The sequence below is a fragment of the Macrotis lagotis genome, chromosome 1 (assembly GCF_037893015.1).
Source record: "Macrotis lagotis isolate mMagLag1 chromosome 1, bilby.v1.9.chrom.fasta, whole genome shotgun sequence".
Classification (NCBI taxonomy): domain Eukaryota; kingdom Metazoa; phylum Chordata; class Mammalia; order Peramelemorphia; family Peramelidae; genus Macrotis; species Macrotis lagotis.
The window spans coordinates 475,105,057-475,129,785 of NC_133658.1; the positions used below are offsets into that span (position 1 = coordinate 475,105,057).

A 24,729-nucleotide genomic window follows, 5' to 3' on the forward strand; every position below is an offset into this window, starting at 1 on the left:
TGCCCAAGCAAGTCTATTTATATTCATGGGGAGGTGGGGTATTTTGTTTACTTGTAAACAAGAATATTTTATTAATGTAAAAAAAATTTTACAAAATGAGAATAAAATAATAAATTTTAAAAAAAAGAAAAAAGTACCTTTGAGCAATTCATAAAATACTAATTAAATCTCAGTGGAATTTTCAGCATGGACCCGTAAATAAACACATCTAAGCTCTTTGAATGATGTTCAGGTTGGAAGGAGCACCAGTAGTAATTTGCATTTTCAAGTACCTAATTTAAGAGATAATTTACAGTGGGGGATCAACTTGTTCAGTTTGTGACCCCTTCTAGGGTTTTCTTGGCAAAGGTAATTGGAGCTGTTTTGCCATTTCATTCTCCAGATCATTTTACAGATGAAGAACTTGAGGTCAGCACAATTATGTGACTTGCCCAGGATCATGTAGCTAAAAGGTGTCTAATACCACATTTGAACTCTGGTCTTCTTCTCTCTAGGCCTGGTCCTCTATCTATTGTATCACTCCACTGCCCCTGGGGGTAACTAGTTTTAAATTTAATAGTTACTATATTTGAAACTACCAGTACTTTCATTGTTATAAGGAAATTACTAGAAAGATAGATTCTCTAGGGGCAGCTAGGTGGTGTAGTGGATAAAGCGCAGGCCCTGGAGTCAGGAGTACCTGGGTTCAAATCCGGTCTCAGAAATAGATTCTCTGCTAGTGCAGATAGGTACCTACTCTGCTACCAATAATCTTAGAGAATTTTTTTTTAGGTTTTTGCAAGGCAAATGGAGTTAAGTGGCTTGCCCAAGGCCACACAGCTAGGTAATTATTAATTGTCTGAGACCGGATTTGAACCCAGGTACTCCTGACTCCAGGGCCGGTGCTTTATCCACTACACCACCTAGCAGCCCCTAGTCTTAGAGAAATGACTTGCCCAAGGCCAAGAAGTTACTACTTATCAGTTAGAGGACCCAAACCCCTGTCTTCCTGATTCCAACCAACAATGCTATCTTCAATTCAGTAAGGAGGAATTAAAAAATAATATTATTTTATTTTGCTACTGGGTGATACACTTAGAGAAGGTAAAATGAAAGTCTAAGAAAAATGAATAGATAAATAATCGTATGCGTTTCTTAGAAGTAAAGAAAAAGAAAATGAGTAAAACAGAGCTTAGGGTACAGAGAAAAGAGATAATCCTAAAGAGAAACTACTGTCTGAATTAAGTACTGTGGTGTGTCAAGAAGACAAGGCATGTTTTGTAAGCTTATATTTAGGAAAAAAACTAACATCAGTTTCCAAAGGAAAAAATAAATAGGTTATTAAGAAATTGCTGTATAATCTCTGGACACCTAACTGTTCACAAGAGAATTCTGTCAAATATTTACATAGAGAAAGCTTTTATACTATTTTTCCTTCATAGGATATCCTTAAATCTAGCAAATACAGAGCAGAAAAATGGAAAAAGACAGCTTATCCACCCAAATCCACAATCAGGTGAGACACAAATATCAGCAGAAAGGACAACCCTTACCCTTCAAAGAACTTGCATTTTGATGGGAGTGTATATGAAATGTTGAGGGAGGACATAGTAAAAAAAAAAAAAAATCCTGTGGCAAAAAAGTCAGCACTGAGCCTGGAGAGGAATGAAGACATGGTTGGCCTGGACCTCCTTTTTCATAATAGGAAGAACCAGCCAAACAGAAAGAGAGTGGCCTCTAGGAATGACTGAGTACTTCCCATGTAAAAAGTAATCCAGGATTGGAATGAGCTTCCAGAGTGAAGAGATAGCTGTGGCATGGTTGAAGATGAGGGGGTTTTGTTTATTTTTTTTAGGCTTTATGGCTTTAGTGCAAACTGTTTTGACTGGGTATGCCCTGGAAATTAGTTGTTCCAAATGCTGCTATATTTAATTAATGCAAAAATCCAAAGGGTCAAGAACTGAAGTATCTTCAAATTTGTAATGTGTCTATTCTTTAGTTGGTTATCAAAAGTGATTTCTTTAATGCATGAAAATAGAGCTATATAATTTTCCTTTTCTATTTACCTTTTAAATCTAATTTTGAATGTTGATTAAAATTAACTTTAATTTTTATCTACAAGTTTATTTGAGATTATTCCTGTGGCAAGTCATATAAAAACATTGGAACTTCAATGTAAATGGTTATTTATTTTCATGGGTTTTGTCTTGCCTTTTGCCATTAATTAGAAAATCAATGAATTAAAAATGTAATTATAAGAGCCTGTGGTCATTTGGATAAGGCAATAATTTCATTCAACTCCTCATTAATTAGGAGACTGCAATTTCTTGCCATCTCCACACCCCCACTACTTATGAGTTTGGGATGGCTCATTTGTTGTTACATACTTTTAAAAAAACTCACTTTAAAACATCCCTTTGTCAGTTCTTATATTTCCTTTGTAAAACTTAATAGAGATGACAAAATCATCTTTGGTCCCATCCTTTCTCCTCTAATTTCAATATAATTTTTTGTTCACATAAATCTCTGAGTAATCCCCTCTGTATTCTAGTCCTCTCTTGCTGCCAATGGGAAAGGTGAATTTTTATTGGTGTTGTTTTACTTGTAGTGCTTTTGAGACTCTTAGCACTTTTTTCTACACATTGTACCTGTATTTATATTCATAGAATAAGTAATTTCTTCATTGAAAAACAAGTTCATATGTATACTTATATATAACACACATATACATATATACGATATAAGTATAGCTAGAGCTAATATAGAGATAGGCAGATATAGCTATAGATAGTATAGAGACCGAGATATATAAAGTTCAGGTCTATGATTTCAATGTTATGGAATGCTTGTTAGGGGAAACTTCCTCTCACAATGTAAATAGGCAATTGATCTGGAACTTCAAGTCCTAAAGAATTTCCTGAAACACTGAGATGTTTAGTACTGTATCTAGGATCACATCCCAATATATCTGGTATATGAGACAGAGCATAAGCACAGATTGTCCTAAATCTGGGTTAGCTTGATCTACTATGTCACAGTGCTTCTTTATCTAACATATTCCCAGAGAATGATCATGATTTCTCCCTTATAATAATTACCTATTTACAACAAGTTCTTATTGTCCTTTAGGGGATGGAAGATAGGAAGAGTTGACCTAACTATATTCTTTGATAAAGAAAACAAAATCATCCCTTCAACAGATTGAAGGAATTTATATGCTACAAAAATATTTCTATTAATCTCCTCAATCTATGTACATGCAGAGCTCCCTAAAATAACTCCTATACTATCTTCCTGCCAAAAACTCTGAGGGGATCCCTTCCCTTGTTCTCAGATTACATGGTGGGTAACAAATAAACCTGGAGGAAAATGCTACACTATACCAGGAAATAAATAAAACTACAAGACCTTTCTTTCACCTTTAATGGAACATACCTTATTTAGTCTAATGTTGGCTCCTTACGTATGGTATTTCATTAAAAACCACAGCATGTTAGCATTACCATATGACAGTTTTAATAAAGAAGACAGAAGCTGACCAAAAAAATGGCCTTATGTTTTACTCCACCTCCTCCTCCCCCAAGTTAAGGACAGATCTAGGGAATCAGAATTTCAATATATAAAATATGAAAACATTATTGTGTAAAATCTACACTACAAACCCTAGGTTAGCTCAGTTCTTTCTGTGATATCTTAGAGTCATAACTCTTATGTGTTTGCAGGTAATGGGGCAAATGGGCAGATTCTTCAGATCCTAGTTATCAGTTCCTAATTGATCAATATAGAAGAATATAAAAAATAAGTAGTAGGGGAATATTTTATATACAAAGAAAAATTTATAAATAGTTTTTCAGTAAATCATCAATTCTAGGTTATTTGTAATCGTCTAGGGAATAGGAAATAAAATGAATCCATTTTTAATATTTTTCCTTCAAATTTCAGTTTAACCATTTGGATTCTCATGGATTCTTATTCTTTATATCATAGATTCTTTTAGAAATCTCTTGAAATCTATGTTATCACTTAAGAGTCTGGGATTATGTTCAATCTAGCAGTAAATCTAATAATAATAGCAGCAACTGTGATATGTTATTAAACTATTCATGATTTTTATGGGTGACTACCCATATTACCTAAATTCAAAATGAAAGGAAATGCTTATTTTCTTTAAGGGACTATTGAAAATTAAGATATATTCTTTTCTCATTCAAGTTCATGAACCTCTGAAAATCTACTCATAGATCTCTAAGTAATACATAGACTCCAGTTAAAGAACCCTAATCAAAAGACCATTAAACTGAGGAACAAATAGTCAAGAAATGCTCATAATGAACTGATGAACCAATGTTTATTGAGCACAGAAGAAATAAGATAATTAGTGCCTAATAAACAAGAATCAATTAAATCAGGGAACTTTTGTCTTTCCTATTTTGTAATATAGGAACAGGGAAGAACATAGGATGATGGAAGAGACTTTGGAATAAAGAAAACCTAAGTTTAAGTTTGAGACATCCTAATTTTATGGCCATGCTCAAGTTGCTTGATCTTTCAATGTCTCAGGCATCTCTCAAAGACTGTTTATAAAGTCAAATTTCTCCTTCTGAATCTGGAATACCATATACTGGCTAATTATAGGTCTGAACTTTTAAAAAAATAGCCAAGTTAATGCAAAGTGAAAAAAAGAACAAGGAAAAGAATATGCACAGTGATCACAACAAAGAAAATGGATGCATCAACAAAATTATTGAATTTTGCAAAATTATGAATGGTTTTAAAGATGACATAGGAAAAATATTTCATTCCACTTCTTTGCAGATATAGTAGACCAAAGGTATAGGACATTGCATATAATGCCAAACTTTTTTGAAATGATGAATGGCTTAGTAAACATTTCTTCACTAAACATTTCTTTCTTCTTTAAACAGTTTTTTTTTTCCTTTTTTAAATTTTATTTACTTGAGGCAATGGGATTAAGTGGTTTGCTCAAGGTCACACAGCTAAGCAATTATTAAGTGTTTAAGGTCAAATTTGAACTCAAGTCTTCCTGACTCTAGGGCCAGTAGTCTATCCACTGTACCACCCAGCTGCCCCTAAACAATTTTTTCTTATAAAATATGTATCTCAGTAAGAGATATAAGAGATATGAGATATGATGTGTATGAGTAAGCTGAAGCCAACTTGTAATTGACTCCTGAAGATAATTGTTAAATTTTCCATGTGAGCATTTCCAACTTGGTAGTCAGCAAAAGCTGTATTTTAGCACTTGGTTTTTATTTCATTGATTGTATGTTCTTAAGATGGGAAAAATGTTAATAATGCAGATGGAAGTTGAACCGATCGTGAAACATTGCTGGTTATGTTAAAATAAATATATCAATAAAATCTATCAAAATAGTAATGATATTTGTACTCTATAACTCAGGGTTTTGAGAATCTGTCATGTTTTAACCCTTAAAATGTTTGATAAATGTCAATTATTATTATTTCTATTATTGTTATTATAGAGCAGATGAATGGATTTGTTGTTAATACTGTAGTTATGAAACATGTAGTTTTTGTTTTCTTGTCAGATTTTTCATCTTATTTTTATTAACTTCTATAAACTGTAACTATTACTCATTTTGCTCACCAAAGTTACTGCTGAAGGGTATAATCATAGTTCTCATTAATACTGAGTGTGTCTTCACTCAGTGTCTTAGGGCTGTCTTCTATTTAATATTGCTCAACAACTTTATCATAGAAAAAAATTAAAAGATCAACTGGCAGAAATCTTAATCTCCATTTTTTCATATATATTAAATTAGGATCAGTATCTTTTAGATAAATAGTATCTTTTTTTTTTTTTTTAGATTTTCTAAGGCAATGGGGTTAGTAGCTTGCCTAAGGCCACGCGGCTAGGTAATTATTAAGTGTCTGAGGCCAGATTTGAACTCAGGTACTCCTGACTCCAGGGCCAGTGCTCTATCCACTGCGCCAACTAGCCACCCCAAAATAGTATCTTTTCAAAGTGGACTCTTTAGTATATTTATGTTTTTAGTGTCATATTTTGGCATGAATACTTTTACTGCTACAAATGACATAGGATCATGGATGACTTAGAATAAGTAGATTGTAGCTTGCCTTTTCTTGCCATTTTTTAAGTTTCTACGAGCCCTAGTCATTACTCATGCCCAATAAATATATCTCTCCATTATGAATTTGGAAAAAATGTTTTCGTTTGTCTGAATCTCTTAAATCCATTGTTTAAAGTTGTTCTTTTACTATGACTGCAAAAATAACTTAATCTTGTGAGATAGTAGATTATTGTCCAGAATTGAAGTTTCCTTACATTGCTTGAATGTAATGGTGTTTTAAATATTAAGTGGTGCAAGATTGTGACTGTAATTTCCTTATAGTGATATCTACATCTAATCACATCCTTAAGCAGATATTAATTTGTTCAAATAAAAAGCTATTTTTTTCCCTGAAAGGAATGAGTATAGGAATGAAAGAAACAATCCTTCATTTTGCACCACTGGTTGTCACCCACTATGCTAAGCACTCTACTATATATTTTTTTATTTGAGCACATAATGACCCTGGGATAGGTGCCATAATTATCCTTATTTTACACTTTAGGAAACTGACATATAAATATATATATCAGGTAACTTGCTTGCTTATGATTTCACAGCTAAGAAGTGTCTGAGATTGAATCTGAACTCAAGCCTTCCTTTATTCCAGGCCCAGTTCTCTGTCTGTTGAACTACTTCCTGTCACATTAAAGTGAATGCTTCATTAAAAAGTAATTATGGGGGTGGCTAGTTGGCGCAGTGGATAGAGCACTGGCCCTGGAGTCAGGAGTACCTGAGTTCAAATCCGGCCTCAGACACCTAATAATTACCTAGCAGTGTGGCCTTGGGCAAGCCACTTAACCCCATTACCTTGCAAAGAAAAAAAAAAGTAATTATGAAAAAATGGCCAGCACAACTACATGCTTTAATGGATTTCACTTCCATTGAACCTTTTCGAGGTGAATAAATCTGATCACCACTGTTTATAAATACCTGTGATATAATAATTCATGCCAACTTTTGTACATCTTCCCTAACTTTCTGTTAATATTTTTGTATGGGCTTCAACTTTTTCCCCCAATGTAAAGTGATAAAAAAATGAAGCAACTATGAAAGCTAGAAAAATGACATCAGTTGTGAAGAGTATCAAGTTATATTTTCTATAAACACAAAATAATGTAAGGTATAGTAGATCTGCCACATCTGCCAGAGTTGAAAAGAGATATATTTGTGTTTGTACATATTCATTGTAATTCAACTTGTTTAAGTAACTAATAAAACTCTAACCTTAACTTCATTTAAACTAAAAAAGAAATCCAAGACACTTCTTAAAGAAAACATGAAATCAAGAGATGATCAGTATTTTATCATAGTTACCTTCTGATAGTTGTCCATTGGTATATGTCAATAGGAAAAAAGGAATGAGTTAGATATCTGATGTGTCTATTCAGCTAAGTTTCCTTAAATTTAAGTGCCTTATTAAACTGCCCTTGAGGATCAGGACTAGTTTTTCTTCTTCTTTTTTCCTTTTTGGTAAGGCAATGGGGTTGAGTGACTTGCCAAAGGTCATACAGCTAGGCAATTAGAAAGTGTCTGAATATGGATTTGAATTCAGGTGCTCCTGACTCCCAAGCTGCTGCTCGATCCACTGCACCAGACCAGGACTGTTTTGCCATTTTTTGAATCCTCAATGATTAGAACAGTACTTGTCCTATAGTAGTTCCTTAACAAATACTTATTAACCTGACATTGCCAATTTAAAAAAAAATAACCTGCTAATTGAACTACTGATGACTTTGAGCAATAGCATCTAAAGTCATTTTTTTCAGGAAACATATATAAATATGATGTTTATGCATCTATGCACATAATTGTGTATTATATATGGTATTAATTTTAATACAATAAATATTATATATAAAACCCTATACTTAAAAGCATAACTGAGAATAAACCAGCTAACATTGTAATGTGATGTTATGATAGTTTTTTGCTTATTTTGTATACAATAAATAATTTTCTTACATCTTGAGTAACAGATCTTTTCTACACTCTATATCTAATATATTATAAAATAAGGCATTATATTAACAAAGAGGTCATTGGACTAAGAGTCAGAAGCCCAGCTTTATTTGTTGGTTATGTAACTGTGAGAAGTCAGTTAATTTCTTTGAGCCTCAGTTTCTTTGCTTAAAAAAATAGGAGTAATACAGATTTATCTTCCTGTCTTACAGGTTATTGTGAGGATTAAATAAGATAAGTATTAAGAGGAGAAGAATCACCAAAATGAGTTGACAATATCAAAATAAAATTCTAAATTAGAAAGAATCAGAGAACTTTTGCCTTATTAATACATTATAGGGAGGTTAGTACATCAACTTGTTTCATCCTTTTATCCTACAGAGTGGTAATTTTATTTCTAGGCTATATTTGATACAAAAATGTCATTGCAGCAAAATATTTTATGCCCTATGGAGTTTCTTACACTGGGATTATGAGTATCTATATTCTTATAACATAATGTTCAAACTGCTGATGGTTTTTTTTCTCTTTTAATTTAGTATTATTCTGATCTGCCCATTCTTACAGCCATGCCTCACTTAAATCCATTTCACAAAAGAAGTAGACATTGCCTCCATGATATCATTGATCCGCTTCAAAAATAGAGTGAATAATATAAAATATAATTTCATTTTTTATAGAAATTAAATTAGAAGTCAGAAAGAGATTATTGTTGAGTTTTCATATATAAATATTTCTTACTGATTAAGACCAAATATAGACCAAAAGGGAAATAAGGAAGAAAAATAATATATTCAAGTGTTAGGATACTCACTACACTACTGTCATTAAAACCAGTAGTTACTATGGGCAAAGAACATTATTTGAATTTCTGAAGTTTTATTCAAAATTTGCTCCCATAGACTCCTGTCATTAAATATAGAATTTGGCTTAAATTATTATCCTTTGTACCATAATTAAAAATAGAATTGAATTCTAATTTATGAACTTTCTGATGTTCTCTACAAAAAAACAAAAATATTTAGCTACTTATATGCACACAAACAATAAAGTTTGTATCCAGGAACCACTCTCAAAGTATGAGATACATTGGCTCCAGTTAGGTGAAATGTAGATTATAATGTCAGAATATGGAAAAAGTGGATATGGGTGCCTTCGAGTTACATGGAGATAGAGGACTGTGTATTTATTGTGACCTAATATTCTCTCAAACCCTTCCAAAATAGAAGTTATGTATAAAAGAGAAAGCAATCTCAATTGCCTCCAAGGTCTAAAATAGGATGAGCTAACAGTAGAGGAGGCTCATCCCTAATCTGTGATGTGTTCATTTAGCTGCCCCTTCCCCTATCCCCTACCACTACTGCCCAGGGCTGCAGATGCCAACTCTTGAGTTTGCAGTAGAACTCAACTTTCACCCTTCATTGCCACAGGAAAACCAAAAGGCAGAAGCTTATCATGGCTGGAATATCAGCTGTGCTTTGTAATCTAACAGAGCTCAGCCAGGGAACTGAGACCAGACAGAAGCACTGTGGCTGTGAGACCCTCACCAGAAAAGAGACAAATATCTAGAATTGGATCACTTCTGTCTTCCTCAGAAGTTACCTGGGGCAGAGACAAGCTGGTGAAGTGCATTTCCTTTAGTGGTTGAGAGGTTTTGAGAACTTTCCAACTGCTCCAGTTCAGAAGGTCGATAAATCATTAATCTGAGCTTCAGTTTCTCAATTTGTAAAATGAGCAAAATAATATCTACTTTGTCTCAGAGATGCCGTAAAGCATAAAATGAAATTATGAAAGTAATCACTTTGTAAAGCAGTGTACAAAGGTCAGCTACTATTATGTTGGTGATAATATCAATCAATAAATGTTTATTACACATCTGTGTATGCTAAACACTATGCTAAGTGCTGGGAATATATTTAAGATTTGAAAACTTCTATCTGCCTCTGTTTTATATAGTGTTACAATTTTGTAAATAATTTGTAGATAGTTACAAATTATTACAAGTTATCTCATTATATCATCTGAGCATTAAATGACAGGTGCTATTATTATCTCCATTTTACAGAAGAGGAAACTGAGGCAGAGAGGTAAATTATTTACAAAAGAATTGCAGAGCTAGTAAATATCTGATGTAAAATTTAAATTCAGTTCTTTCTATTCCATATTCCATATTCTTTATGTTAACTACATTACCACCTTCCTTGACTGAGGAATTCTTATGCTAAAGACCAGAGAATGCTCTTACTAAATAGCAAGGCACATACATGTGAGCCAGTTTGAGACAAATGTTGAGGTGTTGAGGGGATCTCCCATTTACATCTCTATTTTTTGTTGTTGTTTTTTTGCAAAGCAAACGGGGTTAAATGGCTTGCCCAAGGCCACAGAGCTAGGTAATTATTAAGTGTCTGAGACCGAATGTGAACCCAGGTACTCCTGACTCCAGGGCCAGTGCTTTATCCACTGTGCCACCTAGCCACCCCTCCATTTACATCTTTATAAAAATCTTAACTAGAGAATAAAAAGGCAGTGACTGATTTGAGGCTCAAACAGAGAAAATGAATTAGGAAAATTCTAAATGTTTAAATGTTTTCCTTCCTTGTGACATCTGATAGAAAAAGAAGACTTTTCTTATTTTCAGTGGTTGTCAAAATATGCAGTAGGAATTCCTAAAAGTTAAATTTCTAAAAGGGGGATACATGTTTTCATGATGAGAACATTTGCCACAGATCTTGTATTCCTTTACAAGGCTGATTTAGTCTATCAACTAAAATATTCCAAACCAGATATTAAAATAAAAATTAGAGGTGTAATAAATCTGATAAAGTTTTTTTGACACTAGATTGTTTTCCAGAAAACCAGAAGTAATTGCAGAAATAGTATTTGTCATGAGTAGTTTTTTGGAGAAGGTGGTGTCACCCCATCAGGAAATAATGGGAAACATTTGGGGGAGTCTGTTATTAAGTAACAGGGGAACATATCTTACCCAAAGACTCCTTAATTCAACAGAGGTTGCAGACATTCTCTAAAACCTGGTTCTTAAGAGACAATCTACAAATGAACAGATACTGAAGAAAATTGACTTCTACTTACCTTTCATCTTCTCACTCATGTATGGATAAATGAGACATCTTCCTCTCAAGTAGATAGTGTGGATCTCTCTAATGATTCACTCTATGTATTGATGCTAGCCAGTCAGACATCTTGGTAAAATTCTTGAATAATTTATTTAGGTTTCATAGTAACCAATTCTTTTATTCCTGGAAATTTTGTGTTTATGAAATGATTGACTTTAGTTTTATAAACAAGTATTCTTTTTCTCCTTCCCATGACTCTTCCTCTCCCCATCCATCTGCCTTACTCATATGAGAAGCTATATAGAATGACTAACATCCTATACCTGAGTATTGGTCAAAGAAATTGGGATTGTTTTGCCCAGACACAGAAAAAGTGTGTGGGGAGGGTAGGGGGTGGTGTTTGGGGGAATGGGGAAATCTCACTTGTTTTTAGGTATTTGAAAAACTGCCCTCCAAAAGAGGGATTAGATATAGTCTACTTGTCCCAATGAGGCTTAATTATCTAGGCACAGTAAGTAGAAGTTGCAAAGAGGTAAATTTAGTCTATCTAAGGAAAATCTTAATAATTAGAGATATCCATAGAAAAAATGGTTTGCCTTTGAGGGATGAGTTTTCCCATCAATGGAGTCTTTCAGTAATGGCTTTGATGTTATAAGGGTATTCTTTCTTTATGTATGAATTGGACCAGACAGTTTTTTGAATTTAGTGGCAATAGCATTGGACTGGAGTTAAGAACTGAGTTCAAATCTTGCCTCAAACACTTATAAGCTGTGTGGCCCCAGTCAAGTTATTTATCCTTTGCTTACCTCAATTTTCTTAACTTCAAAAAGCCTACCTCCCAAGGTTGTTGAGAAGATAAAATGAGTTACTATTTGTAAAGGACTTTGTAAACCTTGGCATCAGACAAGTAGTTAAGAAGTCCTGAATATGAATCCAGCCTCATACACTTACTTGCTTTGTGACCCAGGACAAATCACTTGACCCTGTTTGCCTCAGTTTCCTCATCTGTAGAATGAAATGGAGAAGGAAATTCCAAACTTTGATGAGGTAATGAAGAGTCAGACAAGACTGAAACAATTGAACAACAACAACAACAATATGTATTCATACAACTATACATTACAACAAATTCACTTTCAATTTAATCAGTAAGCAAAGTTTCTGTCATACAACAATTACCTTATGAAATAAATATCTCATTAACTGAATCATGAAGCATCATTCTTGTGTGTGGTTTATTTTCTGTGTATTTTTGGTGAAGTAATCAGGTGATGGATGTTTGAATGTTCCTCATAGCAGCCTCTGTCTTTCATTTGCAGGCATTGTTACTCACCTTGTGGAGCCTATGCCCAAAGCAAACTTGCCTTGGTACTTTTTTCCTATCAACTACAACAGTTCTTGGCAGCTGAAGGGAGCCACGTGACTGCTAACGTAGTAGACCCTGGAGTGGTGAACACTAACCTCTACAAGCATGTGTTTTGGCTTACAAAACTGGTCAAGAATCTTACTTACTGGTTGTTGTTCAAGGTAGGTAGTCATTCAGTTGAAAGGGGTGCATGTTTGCATGTGTGTCTATATACTATATATGGTTAGACTTTGTGTGATCTGTCTTTCTGTTAATCTGGGAACTTCTCAATTTAGCCTGGGTGAATCATACATATTTTGATATAAACAACTTTGCTTTTTAGTCTTGTATCAATAAATCAATCAATCAGTGAATCAGTCAAAAACCATTTATAAAGAATTTACTGCAATATACCAGGCCCTAGAGGATACAAATAGAAAAATCCTCTGGCACTCTGAATGAAGTTCAGCAGTTTCAGTATTAGCTACCCATAGAACTGATTTGAGAAAAAGAACTTGCACTGTTTTTGCTTGCCAAACTAGGATCCAGTGGAAAGATTACATCATGTGGCATCAGAGAACCCAAGTTCAAATCCTCTCTTTGCTACTTACTACCAGTGTTTAGACAAGTCACTTCTCTTGACTTCTTTTATTTCATCTGTAAAATAAAGGTCCTGAACTAGATCATTCCTTTGGGTCTCATCATGTCAAAATATATGACCTTCTTCATGATCCTGGGGGTTTCATGAGTACAGGAGGTCTTTTTTTCTTGAAAGTTATTTAGATGTTACAATGACCATTTAAAACTGAACTTTAAAAAGTCACTTGGATGATATAAAGGATGAGTCAGATGCTTAGTCACTTTAGCTGTTGGATATCCTCTAGTTTCTCATATCTGACAGAAGACGCTAAGGTAGAGAACATTGCCACAGCTGTAATCATAAAGCAATGCCTCTATTCTTTTGTGGACAATAAAATAAATTTAGCATAACCAGTCAATGACAGCATTATTTTGAGGACTATTGAAATGTTTCAGAAAACCAAAATCACTTAGATGACAGAACGAAGCAACTGCTTAAGAAATATAAGGCAATAATATTCCCTGACAAATTATATCTTACTACTATTGCCAGCTAGTTGGTAGCAATATTCTGTAATACCAATAAAGACAATCTTTAAATATTTCTCAGTGATGCTATCTATATTGGACTATGAGTCAAGTAAACTAAAAAAAATAAACCACTTGATCATTATATTATGATATGATAGATCTTCCTCCCTTATTTCTCAATAACTTTATAACTTATAGCTCTTAAATTTGAACTGTCCTTCAAATAGTATTTGTCATCTCCTTTGAAGAGAACTCTTTCTTTTACATGTTGAAATGGTTTAGTGGATTGGGAAGTGAGTTAGAAAATTCTGGATTCAAGTCCTGCCTCTAACAGATACTGAATGCGATACCCTGGGTAAGTCAGTTCACCTCTTGATTCTCAAGCAGGTTTGTAACTGTAGGATGAGGATTATTTGCTGAACTGCAGTTTCCTTTTATGCTCACCAGTTCAAATCTGAATGAATGAATGAATGAATAAAATTCCCTAGGCAATGAGTGATAGAGTCAAACTGATCAGAAGTTGAAATATTTTGTGAAACACTGGCCACATTTATCTAAGTTGAATAGGTGTGGCAAGGAAATGTATGTAGGAAACAAATAAAATAATGTTTATTAGAGTGTCCTATAAATTCTAAACCTGTATATAGATGTAAATTATAAGAATGGCTTGAAAAATGGATCAGTCAAGAGCATATGACCAATAGAGGAAGCCTAAGACACTACCCATATGTGTCCCATATGGCTATAGTTTTTCCCCCTCCATTCTTCTGGCTTTGTACATGGAAAAATGGGTAAAAAAGACAAGAATGAAAAAGGACATATGCCATGCTATAAAAATCATAGGATTTAGAGTGGGAAAGAATCTTAGAAATCATCTAGTCTTACCCCCCCCCATCCTCTCATGTCCTTAGCACAGTGGCTTAATAAATGTTTATTGATTGAACATATTATAGATGAGGAAATGGAATCAGAAAGGTCTAATGAGTTGCCCAAGGTCATATGGTAGAAATTAGAAGAACCTGAAAAAAAATAAAGTGCTAAAACCTAAGTGTTCCACTCCCAGCTCAATTCTTTCCTTACAATAGCAATCAAACAATAGTTATACATATATCTTTCCCTCCTTCACTCTCACTTTCCAGTGCTATCTCTGGTTATCAGCATTAAGAACAACTCTGAAAGTTTGATAAGAGAAATTGGAATATTACATAAACATGCTTCATATTTAACTGCTAGTCAAAGCTTTTCAGCTCCCTTCAGAATGACCATTGGCATTCTAGCTGCTACCAGTGACAGTGGTCCTGCCTTTCCCCAGCATCCTATTGGCTATAGCATATGGGAACAATTTATTAGCATAAATCAATCCCTCTCTCAAATTGGATAATAAATCAGCTCCTAAAAATTGAGGATAAACTAAGCATTTTTTCCAGAAAATCCAGAGCTAAAGTTACCAAAGCTGCTAAGCTTAAATCATGAGGCATCTGCTTCTTCTGGGCGGGGGCAGGGAAAGTGAATTGTTATCTAAGAAGAGAATCTGACTCATGATCAAAAGTTGATATTTTCTCTGTGATTCTCTGTAAAGTCATCCAGATAGGGAAATGTTTAGCTTCCCTTTAAGGTCAGAATCTTTCAGTTGGCTGGCAGGTGGCAAAGCCTCATGCTTAAAATATTGCTTCATTCATCCCTCAGGGTTTCTTAGATGCTCATAGGTCCATGATCTCATCATTGTGTGTGTTTCTACAAGTACAGATCACGACTCATCCACACCTTCTCATATTATATGATTTCTGTGCACTTTTTGTTTGTTTTTACTTCAGTTCTATATAGAAGACTGCATCAGTGTACTGGAGGACTTCCTCTTGGTTGTTTTAATATCTGGAGAGTACAAATGAAACTGGGGATGACCACCATTATGATGTACAATTGATCCATCTTTTTTATTATAGTTTTCTCAAACTGTCATATCACTAATATCACTATGGGAGGGAATTTGTCAGGATACTCCTGCTAATTCAGACCAACTTATGTTCTACGGCTAACAGTTTTAGAAATGTCTCAATAAGATATTGTGACTTCACCAGTCATATGGTATGTATGTGTGTGTGTATATATATGTGTGTGTGTGTGTGTGTGTGTGTGTATCAATGACTGCACTTAAACCTAGCTCTTCCTAGCTCTAAGATGCAATGCCATTTATCTCAGCTTACTTTCTCATCTTGTCATAGATTACTGTAATGATGATTCTTCTGATGCAAGTTGTCATTGTCAGTCTACCGAGGCCTATTGATGTCAGCTATGCATCTTTCCATGATCTTTTGGGTCACTTACTATTGAGATTCTTCTAAGAACATGATGTTCAATTAGCCCCAAATGATGTTTAAAAAAGAACTAGTTGGGGTTAATAGAAAGTGCTTCATGGTAACATAGTGAATTTATCATTTATCATAAAAAAGTGAACAGGATATAATAGAGATTTGAAGGTTTATATACACATATTTATATATATATATATATATATATATATATATATACATATATATATATATATATATGAAAAAGCTAATTAGTTTTTCTTTTGGTGTATGAGAAGAATAAAGAAACAAATGGTTTTACAAAAAGTAACTGCTACAGTTTCAACATAGGAATTTCCAAGTCCTTCCTCTCCTATTTAACCATGGGCCAACTGACTATCTATATGGGGCACCTGCCAAAGATATAAACTAGTTTATTGAATCACCTGTCTCTCCCTGTCCTAAGCTGAACAAGATGTGTTTTCCATAGTGTCGTAGGATTTAGAACAAGAAGAAACCTTAGAGATCAGAAAGTGAGGCCTAGAGATGTCAAGTGATTTTGGTTCAGTTAGATAGCTATAAATTCATTTTTTCATTCTTTGTTTTTTGAATGTGTTGTTAGATTACTTCTTTCAAGGGTCAATAGAAGACTTTGGAGTTTTCCAGGGCTTCAATAAATTAGTACAATTGGACCTGTAAATGGGGACATTTTGGGGAATAAAAAAATCTTTTATTTGAACTCTGTTCAAGACATCCTTCATGACAGTGATAGGTATCCTATAATAATGTTTGTCCTTCATTTTCAAAGAAAACTATGACAATAGCCATGCCAAGCTCATGAATTGGATTTGAGGGAGGGGGTGCTGTGCTAACTCATCAGCTTCACTTTCTCCTCTAGAGCCACCTGAGTACAGTGGTCAGATATTAATCAAAACGACTGGAGATGGCCCTGGATATGTAGTAATCAGGTTTAAATGACTTGCCCAAGGTCACACAGCTAGTAGGAGTCAAGTGTCTGACTCCTACTGACTCCAAGGCTAGTGCTAGTGCTCTATACACTGCGTCATCTCGCTGCCCTTGAGTAGCCTACAGCCTTGCCTTGAATACCTTATAATCTGTTAGCTGACTCAAAGAGTCATCACTAGGTACATCAATCATACATTCTTGTTTTAGTTTAACAGATTTTAGCTCCACCTTTCTAGGTAGCAGTTTCCTTATCTATAAAATGAGGGAATTTGACTACAAGATCCCTGCCTGCTCTAGATTCATGATTCTATTTTAATATGCGTGAATAACCCATGGTTTTAAAAGGCTATTTCAGTACTATATAAACTGTGATAGGATCTGGTTAGCTGAAGAAAAAAATCCCTTGATTTGAATCTTGGCTCTATGATATATTCATCAGTTCATCCATAGATCTTTTATCCAAAGACTAACCACACTGAATTCAAAGAACCTCATCAGCAAGTATTTACAGTAGTTCTTTTTTTGAGCCATAATAGCTTATGAAAATCATTTATAACTGAAGGTTTGTTTTCTATTTTGGTGTCATAAGAATCCTCACCAGTGAAATAGCAGATTGCTGAAGTATTACAACATGTGTGGGAGACAGTTTCTTTGAAGAGAAATTCTTCAAGACTTATAAGGTCATAGATGCAGAGCAGGAAGTGACATTAGAAGTCATATATTCCAACTTCTTCCTTTTTACAGATGAATACATTGAAAATAGAGGCTGTGACTAACCCTAGGTGGTGATAAGTGGCAGAATTTGAATTTGAATTCAGTTCCTATAACTCTTTTCCAATATAATAGCTGTCTACCTCCCTCTAAGGTAAATTTTTCTCTAAGGTAAAATTTTCTTCTAGCTTTATTCATGTATGCATTTACTCATGCATGCATTAATTTATTGATGGATTGATTTGTTAATTGAAATTAATAAATATTTCATGCAATAAGTATAAATCCAGTTTTAAATTTTATTTTATGTATTTTTTAATTTTTGGACAAAACACTTCCTTAACATAGTGCAGTTTAAAAGGTGAAACTATAAATCTGTCATGTACAGCTTGCTATTTCTTTCAAATATATATTTCTTTTTTTCCCTTTTTTTCTTCCCTTACCCAATACCCCCATCCTAGAGATGGCTATGATTAGACATAAATATATTGGCATATATATAATATACTTAAAATTATTCTCTATGTATATTTCTTTTTTATGCAATTTTGTTTATTTCTATGTATATTTCTGTCATTTCTTTCTCCAAATGCAGATAGTATCTTTCTTCAAATGTCCTTTACAGTTAATTTGGGTATTTATAATAAAAAAAAGTAACATACTCTCAAAGTTTTTTTTCTTAAAAATAATTTCTGCTCTTTTATACAAAGTTTTCTTGGTTCTGCTCATTTTATGCTAAATTACTTAATGAAAGTCTTTTCATATTTTTCTAAAAATCATTGAGCTCATCATAGCTGGCTGTAAATATTATTCCTTCAATTTTCTTCTTTCCTTTTGACCTTGGCTATATTTGTGGATATTCATAAATTGTTCTCCTATTTATAAGTATGATAAGTATTACGTTCTCTGTTTTATTTTTCTTGCAAAATCTCTCATTATCTCTTATGTGATGTCTAAGACCTTATTTTGGTAGATGGTGTAAAATATTACTCCATGTTCAGTTTCTGCCATACTGATTTCCAGTTTTCCCAACAATTTATACCAAATAATAAATTCTTATCCCAAAATCTTGTCAAATTTGTCAAATATGGATTACTTGTCAGATATAATATTGTTTTTGTTGTTGCTGTAAGTTATTTGCCTACTCTGTTCCATTGATCTGCCTTTCTATTTCTTATAATTACAGATAGTTTTGATAACTGCCTTCTAATACAGTTTAAGATCTAGTAATGCTAAACCTCCTGTCTTTATTCTTTTTTCACTATTTTCTTTCATGATCTTGACTTTCTGTTTTTTCCAAATGGATTTTGTTATTATTTTTCTAATTCAATAAAAAAAATTGGTAACAATTTGGATGGTAATGAATTTATAAATTGGTTTGGGTAAAATTGTCACTTTTATTCTATTGGTCCAGCTTATTCATGGACAATTAATATCTCTTAAACATTTAAATTTGATCTTATTTATATAAAAGGTTTTTTAAAATTTTATTTATATATTACTTGGATTTTTTTAGCAGGTTCCCCCCAAGTATTTTATTCTGTCTAGAGCTATTTTAAATTGGTATATTTTTGCCATCTTTTCTTGCAATTTTTCTTTGTAATATATAATGATTCTAATGATTTATGTGGATTTACTTTATATCTTGTACTTTGCTAAAATTATTGTTTCAATTATTTTTTAGTTGTCTTTCAGATTTTCCAAGAATATCATCGTGCTATCTGCAAAAAGAGATCTTGTTTCCTATTCCAATTCCCTCACTTTCTTTTTCATCTCTTTTATTGCTATTTCTAGGATTTCTAATATAATATTGAAGGATACTGGGCATCCTTTTTTCACACCTGATCTTCCTGAGATGACTTCTAGTATATCTCCATTATAAATAATGTTTGCTGATAGCTTTAGATATGTACTAGGAAAAATTCATTTATACCAATTCTTTCAAGTAGTTTTTAATAGATTTGAGTGTTGAACTTTATCACAGTTTTTTTTTCTTCATCTATAGATATAATCATATGGAATTTTTTACTTTTATTGATGCAATCAATTATGTTAATAGTTTTCCTCATGTTATCCTATCACTGCATTCCTTATATAATTCCATTTGATCACAATGTATAATATCTGTAAGATATTACTGTAATATTTTAGCTAGTATTTTATTTAGAATGTTTGCATCCATATCTTTTAATGAAATTGGTCAATGATTTTCTTTTTCTAAGTTTACTCCTCCTGGTTTAGATATCATTATCTTATCTATTTCATAAAAAGAGCTTGGTAGGGGCAGCTAGGTAGTGCAGTGGATAGAGCACTGGAGTTAGGAGGATCTGAGTTCAAATCTAGTCTCAGATACTTAATAATTACCTAGCTGTGTGACCTTGGGCAAGTCACCTAACCCAATTGCCTTGAAAAAAAAAAACAAAAAGAAAAGAACAAAATAGAAAAAAAAAGGAGCTTGGTAGGATCACTTCTTCCTGTATTATTCCAAATAATTTATTTAATATTAGAATTAGTTGATCTTTAAATGTTTGAATTTACTTGTAAATCCATATGGTCCTGGTGTTTTTCTCTTAGGAAACTCTGAAAACTTACTCAATTTTTCTCCTAAATTTGTCTATTTAGATATTCTATTTCCTCTTCTAGATTAAGATGATTTATATTTTTTTAATCTTCAGTTTATACCTCTCAGCTGAAACTGCGGTCTGCTATAGAAAATCCCCTAAGCTTTCACATAACAGACCCACAGAGATAAGAAAACAGGGATATCAGTTAATTGTCACTGATGTCTTTTTAAATTTTCTTTAGAACAGGAATAATCTTTCCTATGTTTTTTTTTTAATTGCCTCTTAGCTGGCTTACAATGCATTGACTCAAAAACAGTTGTCTTATATGTGTACTGAGTTGGGTCTTCTGTTAGTCTGTAAGCTTCTTAAAGGCAAGGACTGTTGGAGTTTTCCCCCTTTATCTCTAACAATCTGTGTGGCATAAAATAGGTGTTTAATTAAACCTAATCAAATGATTTTTTTTCCTCAAGCCCATTGAGACTTCCTCACACAGAAATACCAGGTATTAGAAGTTGTGGTATGTGGTATAATGGGTACAATCCTCTTCCTGAGTTTAAAATCTGGCCTATTTTTAAAATCTGGCATAGCTGTGTGACCCTGGGTATGTTATTTACCTCTGTTTGCCTCAGTTTCCTTGTCTTTAAAATGAGTTGGATAAGGAAATGGCTAACTATTCCAGTATCTTTGCCAAGAAAATCCCAAAAGGGGTTGCAAAGAATCAGACACAATTTAAAATAACCAAGCAAACAGCAACAGAGAATAAATGTAATAGTGCCAATCTTCAGAATATATTATAAGAATCTATTCTTCATTGATTTGTTCTTTTTCATGTTTTAGCTCTTGCTTGCAAATCTTGTAGCCTTAGGGCATTCCCTTGTTTTTTCCCCCCCAAACTGTTTTTTCCAATGTAGTTTCTCATTATTAGCTGATATTACCTTCATATTGTGTTGAAACATGGTATTGACTTAGTTTGGAGAATTTTGTCAAAATTTTTATAGACTTTGTGCAATATCCCTTCATTCTATTTAAGAGATAAAACTTTCTAAACTTTATGTTTCTCCTCATCATGAGTCCTGTTGCGAGGCATATCCAAATATACAATGAAATAAAGTTTCTTCTTCTTGCCTTTGGGCACAGGATGGAACTAATTCCACCATTATCTTTATCTGTCTTTTTTTAAAAAAATATTTTGAATTTTACAATTTTCCCCCTAATTTCGCTTCCCTTCCCCCACCCACCTCCACAGAAGGCAGTCTGTTAGTCTTTACATTGTTTCCATGGTATACATTAATGTAAGTTGAATGTGATGAGAAATCATATCCTTAATGGAAAAAAATAAAGTAAGGGGCAGCTAGGTGGCGTAGTAGATAAAGCACCAGCCCTGGAGTCAAGAGTACTTGGGTTCAAATCTGGTCTCAGACACTTAATAATTACCTAGCTGTGTGGCCTTGGGCAAGCCACTTAACCCCATTTTCCTTGCAAAAACCTAAAAAAAGAAAAAGAAAAAATAAAGTATAAGAGATAGCAAAATTTATAATAATATAACATTTTGTTTTGTTTTTAAATTAAAGGCAATTGTCTTTGGTCTTTGTTCAAACTCTGCAATTCTTTCTCTGGATACAGATGGTTTTATCTGTCTTTTTGAGGAGAATTTAGGAGCTGTCATCCAGTTAGGTATAGTATGTTTACATACTTTACTTTCATTCAAAACAATAATAGCATTGTGGCTTTAGCTCAGTTTTTTTTCAATAAGATATGAACTTTTTTCAATTCATAATTCAATTACATGGAGTCAGGAGAACCTGAGTTCAAATGCAGTCACAAACACTAGGCAAATCTATAAAAATGAAAATATAAAATAACCCATACCTCCAAAAGTTATAGTGAGGATCAAATGAGGCAGAGTCCTTTGCTTTAAAGAGTTCTCCTCTAATTAGTGGTTATTGTGAAATCTCTGATTAATTGACTTAGATTATGAATTAATCAAGACATATGGATTCAAGAACTCTGATTCTTAGCATCCTTTACTCGCTTTTCTGCCACTGACAACTCAACTCTCCATTTAGCTGTTAAGGGGTGATTCTGCGCAAGGAGCTCCATTGCCTCCCTATGATCTCCAGTATATAAAGTCATTCTTTTGGCATTTAGTGTTCTTCATCATTTGGCCTCTTCCTACACTTCCAGGGTTCTCCTACTTTACTCCCTTCTTTCTGATCTGTGACCCAGTTATGCTGGAAATACCTTAGAGCATGACACTTTTATCTCTTATCTCTGCCTTTATCTTGGTCATTTCCCTCATCTCCAGTTCTTTATTTCCTTGACCTCTTTAAGACTCACATCAAATCTCACTTTCCTCAAGAATCCTTTCCTGACCCCCCCCCCCAGTTTTGCTAAGGCTTCCCCCGCTCAGATAACCTTCTATCCAGTCTGTATATATGTTTTATGTATCTAATTATTTATATGTTGTCTTCTTCCACTGAAGTAAATTACTTCAAAGTAGATACTATTTTTTGGTTTGGGGAGGTTTTTTGAGGGGAGAAGGATGAGAGGTTGATTTGTTGATTTCCCTTCCTTTTATTGTTTGCCTGGCATTGATACATACATTGATAATAATAGTCAATTTCACATCATTTCAGAAGTATAAGGTTATAGCTCTAAAGATCTTTTGGTGTTTTTATCTGTTTGATGAGCAATAAAAATCCCTCATATGGTGGTTAACATTTCCTTAGTTAGATAAACTGTTTCTTGTAAGGCAGAAACATATCCTTTCACCAGGTTAGAGCATTTCCTACACCAATATAAAAAGTAGTAAAAAGTCATAAAAATGGGGGGAAAGTAATAAAAGGAACCCCTACCTTTCCTTAAAATAGTATTTCATAGACCTGTCCCCGCTCACCTAAGGAAACAGAACCTTCTATCACATGTATCACAACCTTGTCTCTAATCAAGGTTGGCCTGTTGTAGAAAGGAAGGAAGAGAGGAAACTATTTAGACAGCTAGGTCAAAGTAAAGTCTGGTAAGACTTTTGTCTCCTTTTGTTTTTCATGTGCATGGGTATGTAAAATTTATTTGATTCTGCACAAAAGTTTAGGACATATGTATCAAATGAAGTTCAGATATGTCTAGTTCTCCATTATATATGGGTTTTTTTTGGCTAAACAAGCAAAATTGGATTCTGTAATTAAGCTTTTTAAGGGTCTGAGTAGCCTGTTATGGGCCTCTCTGGTTTGTTTGTTTGTTTATTTTTTGGTTAGTTTGCTTGTTTTACTTAAGGACTTTAAAAGGAAATCAAAAAGAACATTAGTAAAAATGTTAAAGTAGATGAAGTCTTCTACTGCCCTCCTCTCTTTTCCCTTTCCATTTCCCCCTCTAGGCTGCAAGTGCTTTTGTAAAGAACCTCACCCCTGATCCCTGAAGCTCCCCTTCCTAGACCTATCTTCCTTCAGTAAAAACCTCCATTTTCAGACTTTCTGATCCCTTTTACCCTATCAAAATGTCTTTCTTTTATACTTTCTTTTCTCAGGATTGCTTTATCTTCTTTTTGAGATATCAACTAGTTAAAAAAGAAATTAATCATTGTTCAAGTATTAATGCTAAGGTAATAATGAGATAAGTCATTCCTCCCAGAAGTATCTAAAATTTCATGTATGTTCTTTAGGTGACAGGCAGTCCCATTATTTGAAGAAATCCAGAATTAATGGTAGGAACTTCAAATGTTATGTCAAGCTAGTAGGAGAGCTATTTTGGGGCAGACTAGCCTTTCATTGCCCCTCAAATGACACCATGTAATCATCTATTCAAGGGGCTAACCTTGACAAGTTTTGCTATTTTCTGAAATTCAGAACTTTGAAGGGATTTAGTGAACAACTTGAAACTGGGTCCCACAGTCGAGGGCCAAGAGGATAGACTCTCATAACAGCTGGCACATTGTTTATTGCTTTTTTCCCTTGCCTCTCAACATGGAGAACAAAAAAGGAGGGGTCATGGATATTTTCTATTTGTTCCCCACTTTTAAAATAACACATAGATTTAGGAAAAGTGAAGATTCAAGATTCCTCTTTGGGCAGCAAAACAATCTGCATTGTCTATTAGGGGATTGAAGTCAATCCATTTATATACTATTATGTAAGACTGTAAAAAAATTAAAATAAAACCATTAAATATGATTTCTGTCTCATCACATTCAACTTAGGTCAGTGTATACCATGGAAACAATGTAAAGACTAACAGACTGCCTTCTTTGCGGGGTGGGCAGAGAGAAGCAAGAATAGGGGAAAAATTGCAAAGCCCAAAATAAATAAAATCTTTCTTTAAAAAATAAAACCATTAAAATATATACATTTTGGGGTGGCTAGGTGGCACAGTGGATAGAGCACTGGCCCTGGAGTCAGGAGTACCTGAATTCAAATCTGGCCTCAGACACTTAATAATTACCTAGCTGTGTGGCCTTGGGCAAACCACTTAACCCCATTGCCTTGCAAAAACTAAATATATACATATATATATATATATATATATATATATATATATATATATATATATATATATATATACACACACACACACACATACATTTTAACATCCACATGACTGATTAAACTTACATACACATATTCA

At 33.6% G+C, this 24,729-nt stretch overlaps 1 protein-coding gene across 2 annotated transcripts in view; it reads left to right on the forward strand.

The window, feature by feature from the left end:
* DHRSX (dehydrogenase/reductase X-linked) overlaps positions 1-24,729 on the forward strand; it is a 394,657-nt gene that overhangs the window by 315,676 nt on the left and 54,252 nt on the right. For both annotated transcript variants that reach the window (XM_074213643.1, XM_074213642.1), the window contains one exon: positions 12,448-12,655. In XM_074213643.1, coding sequence (XP_074069744.1) covers positions 12,448-12,655 — 208 coding nt within the window. The remainder of the gene's footprint in view (positions 1-12,447; positions 12,656-24,729) is intronic.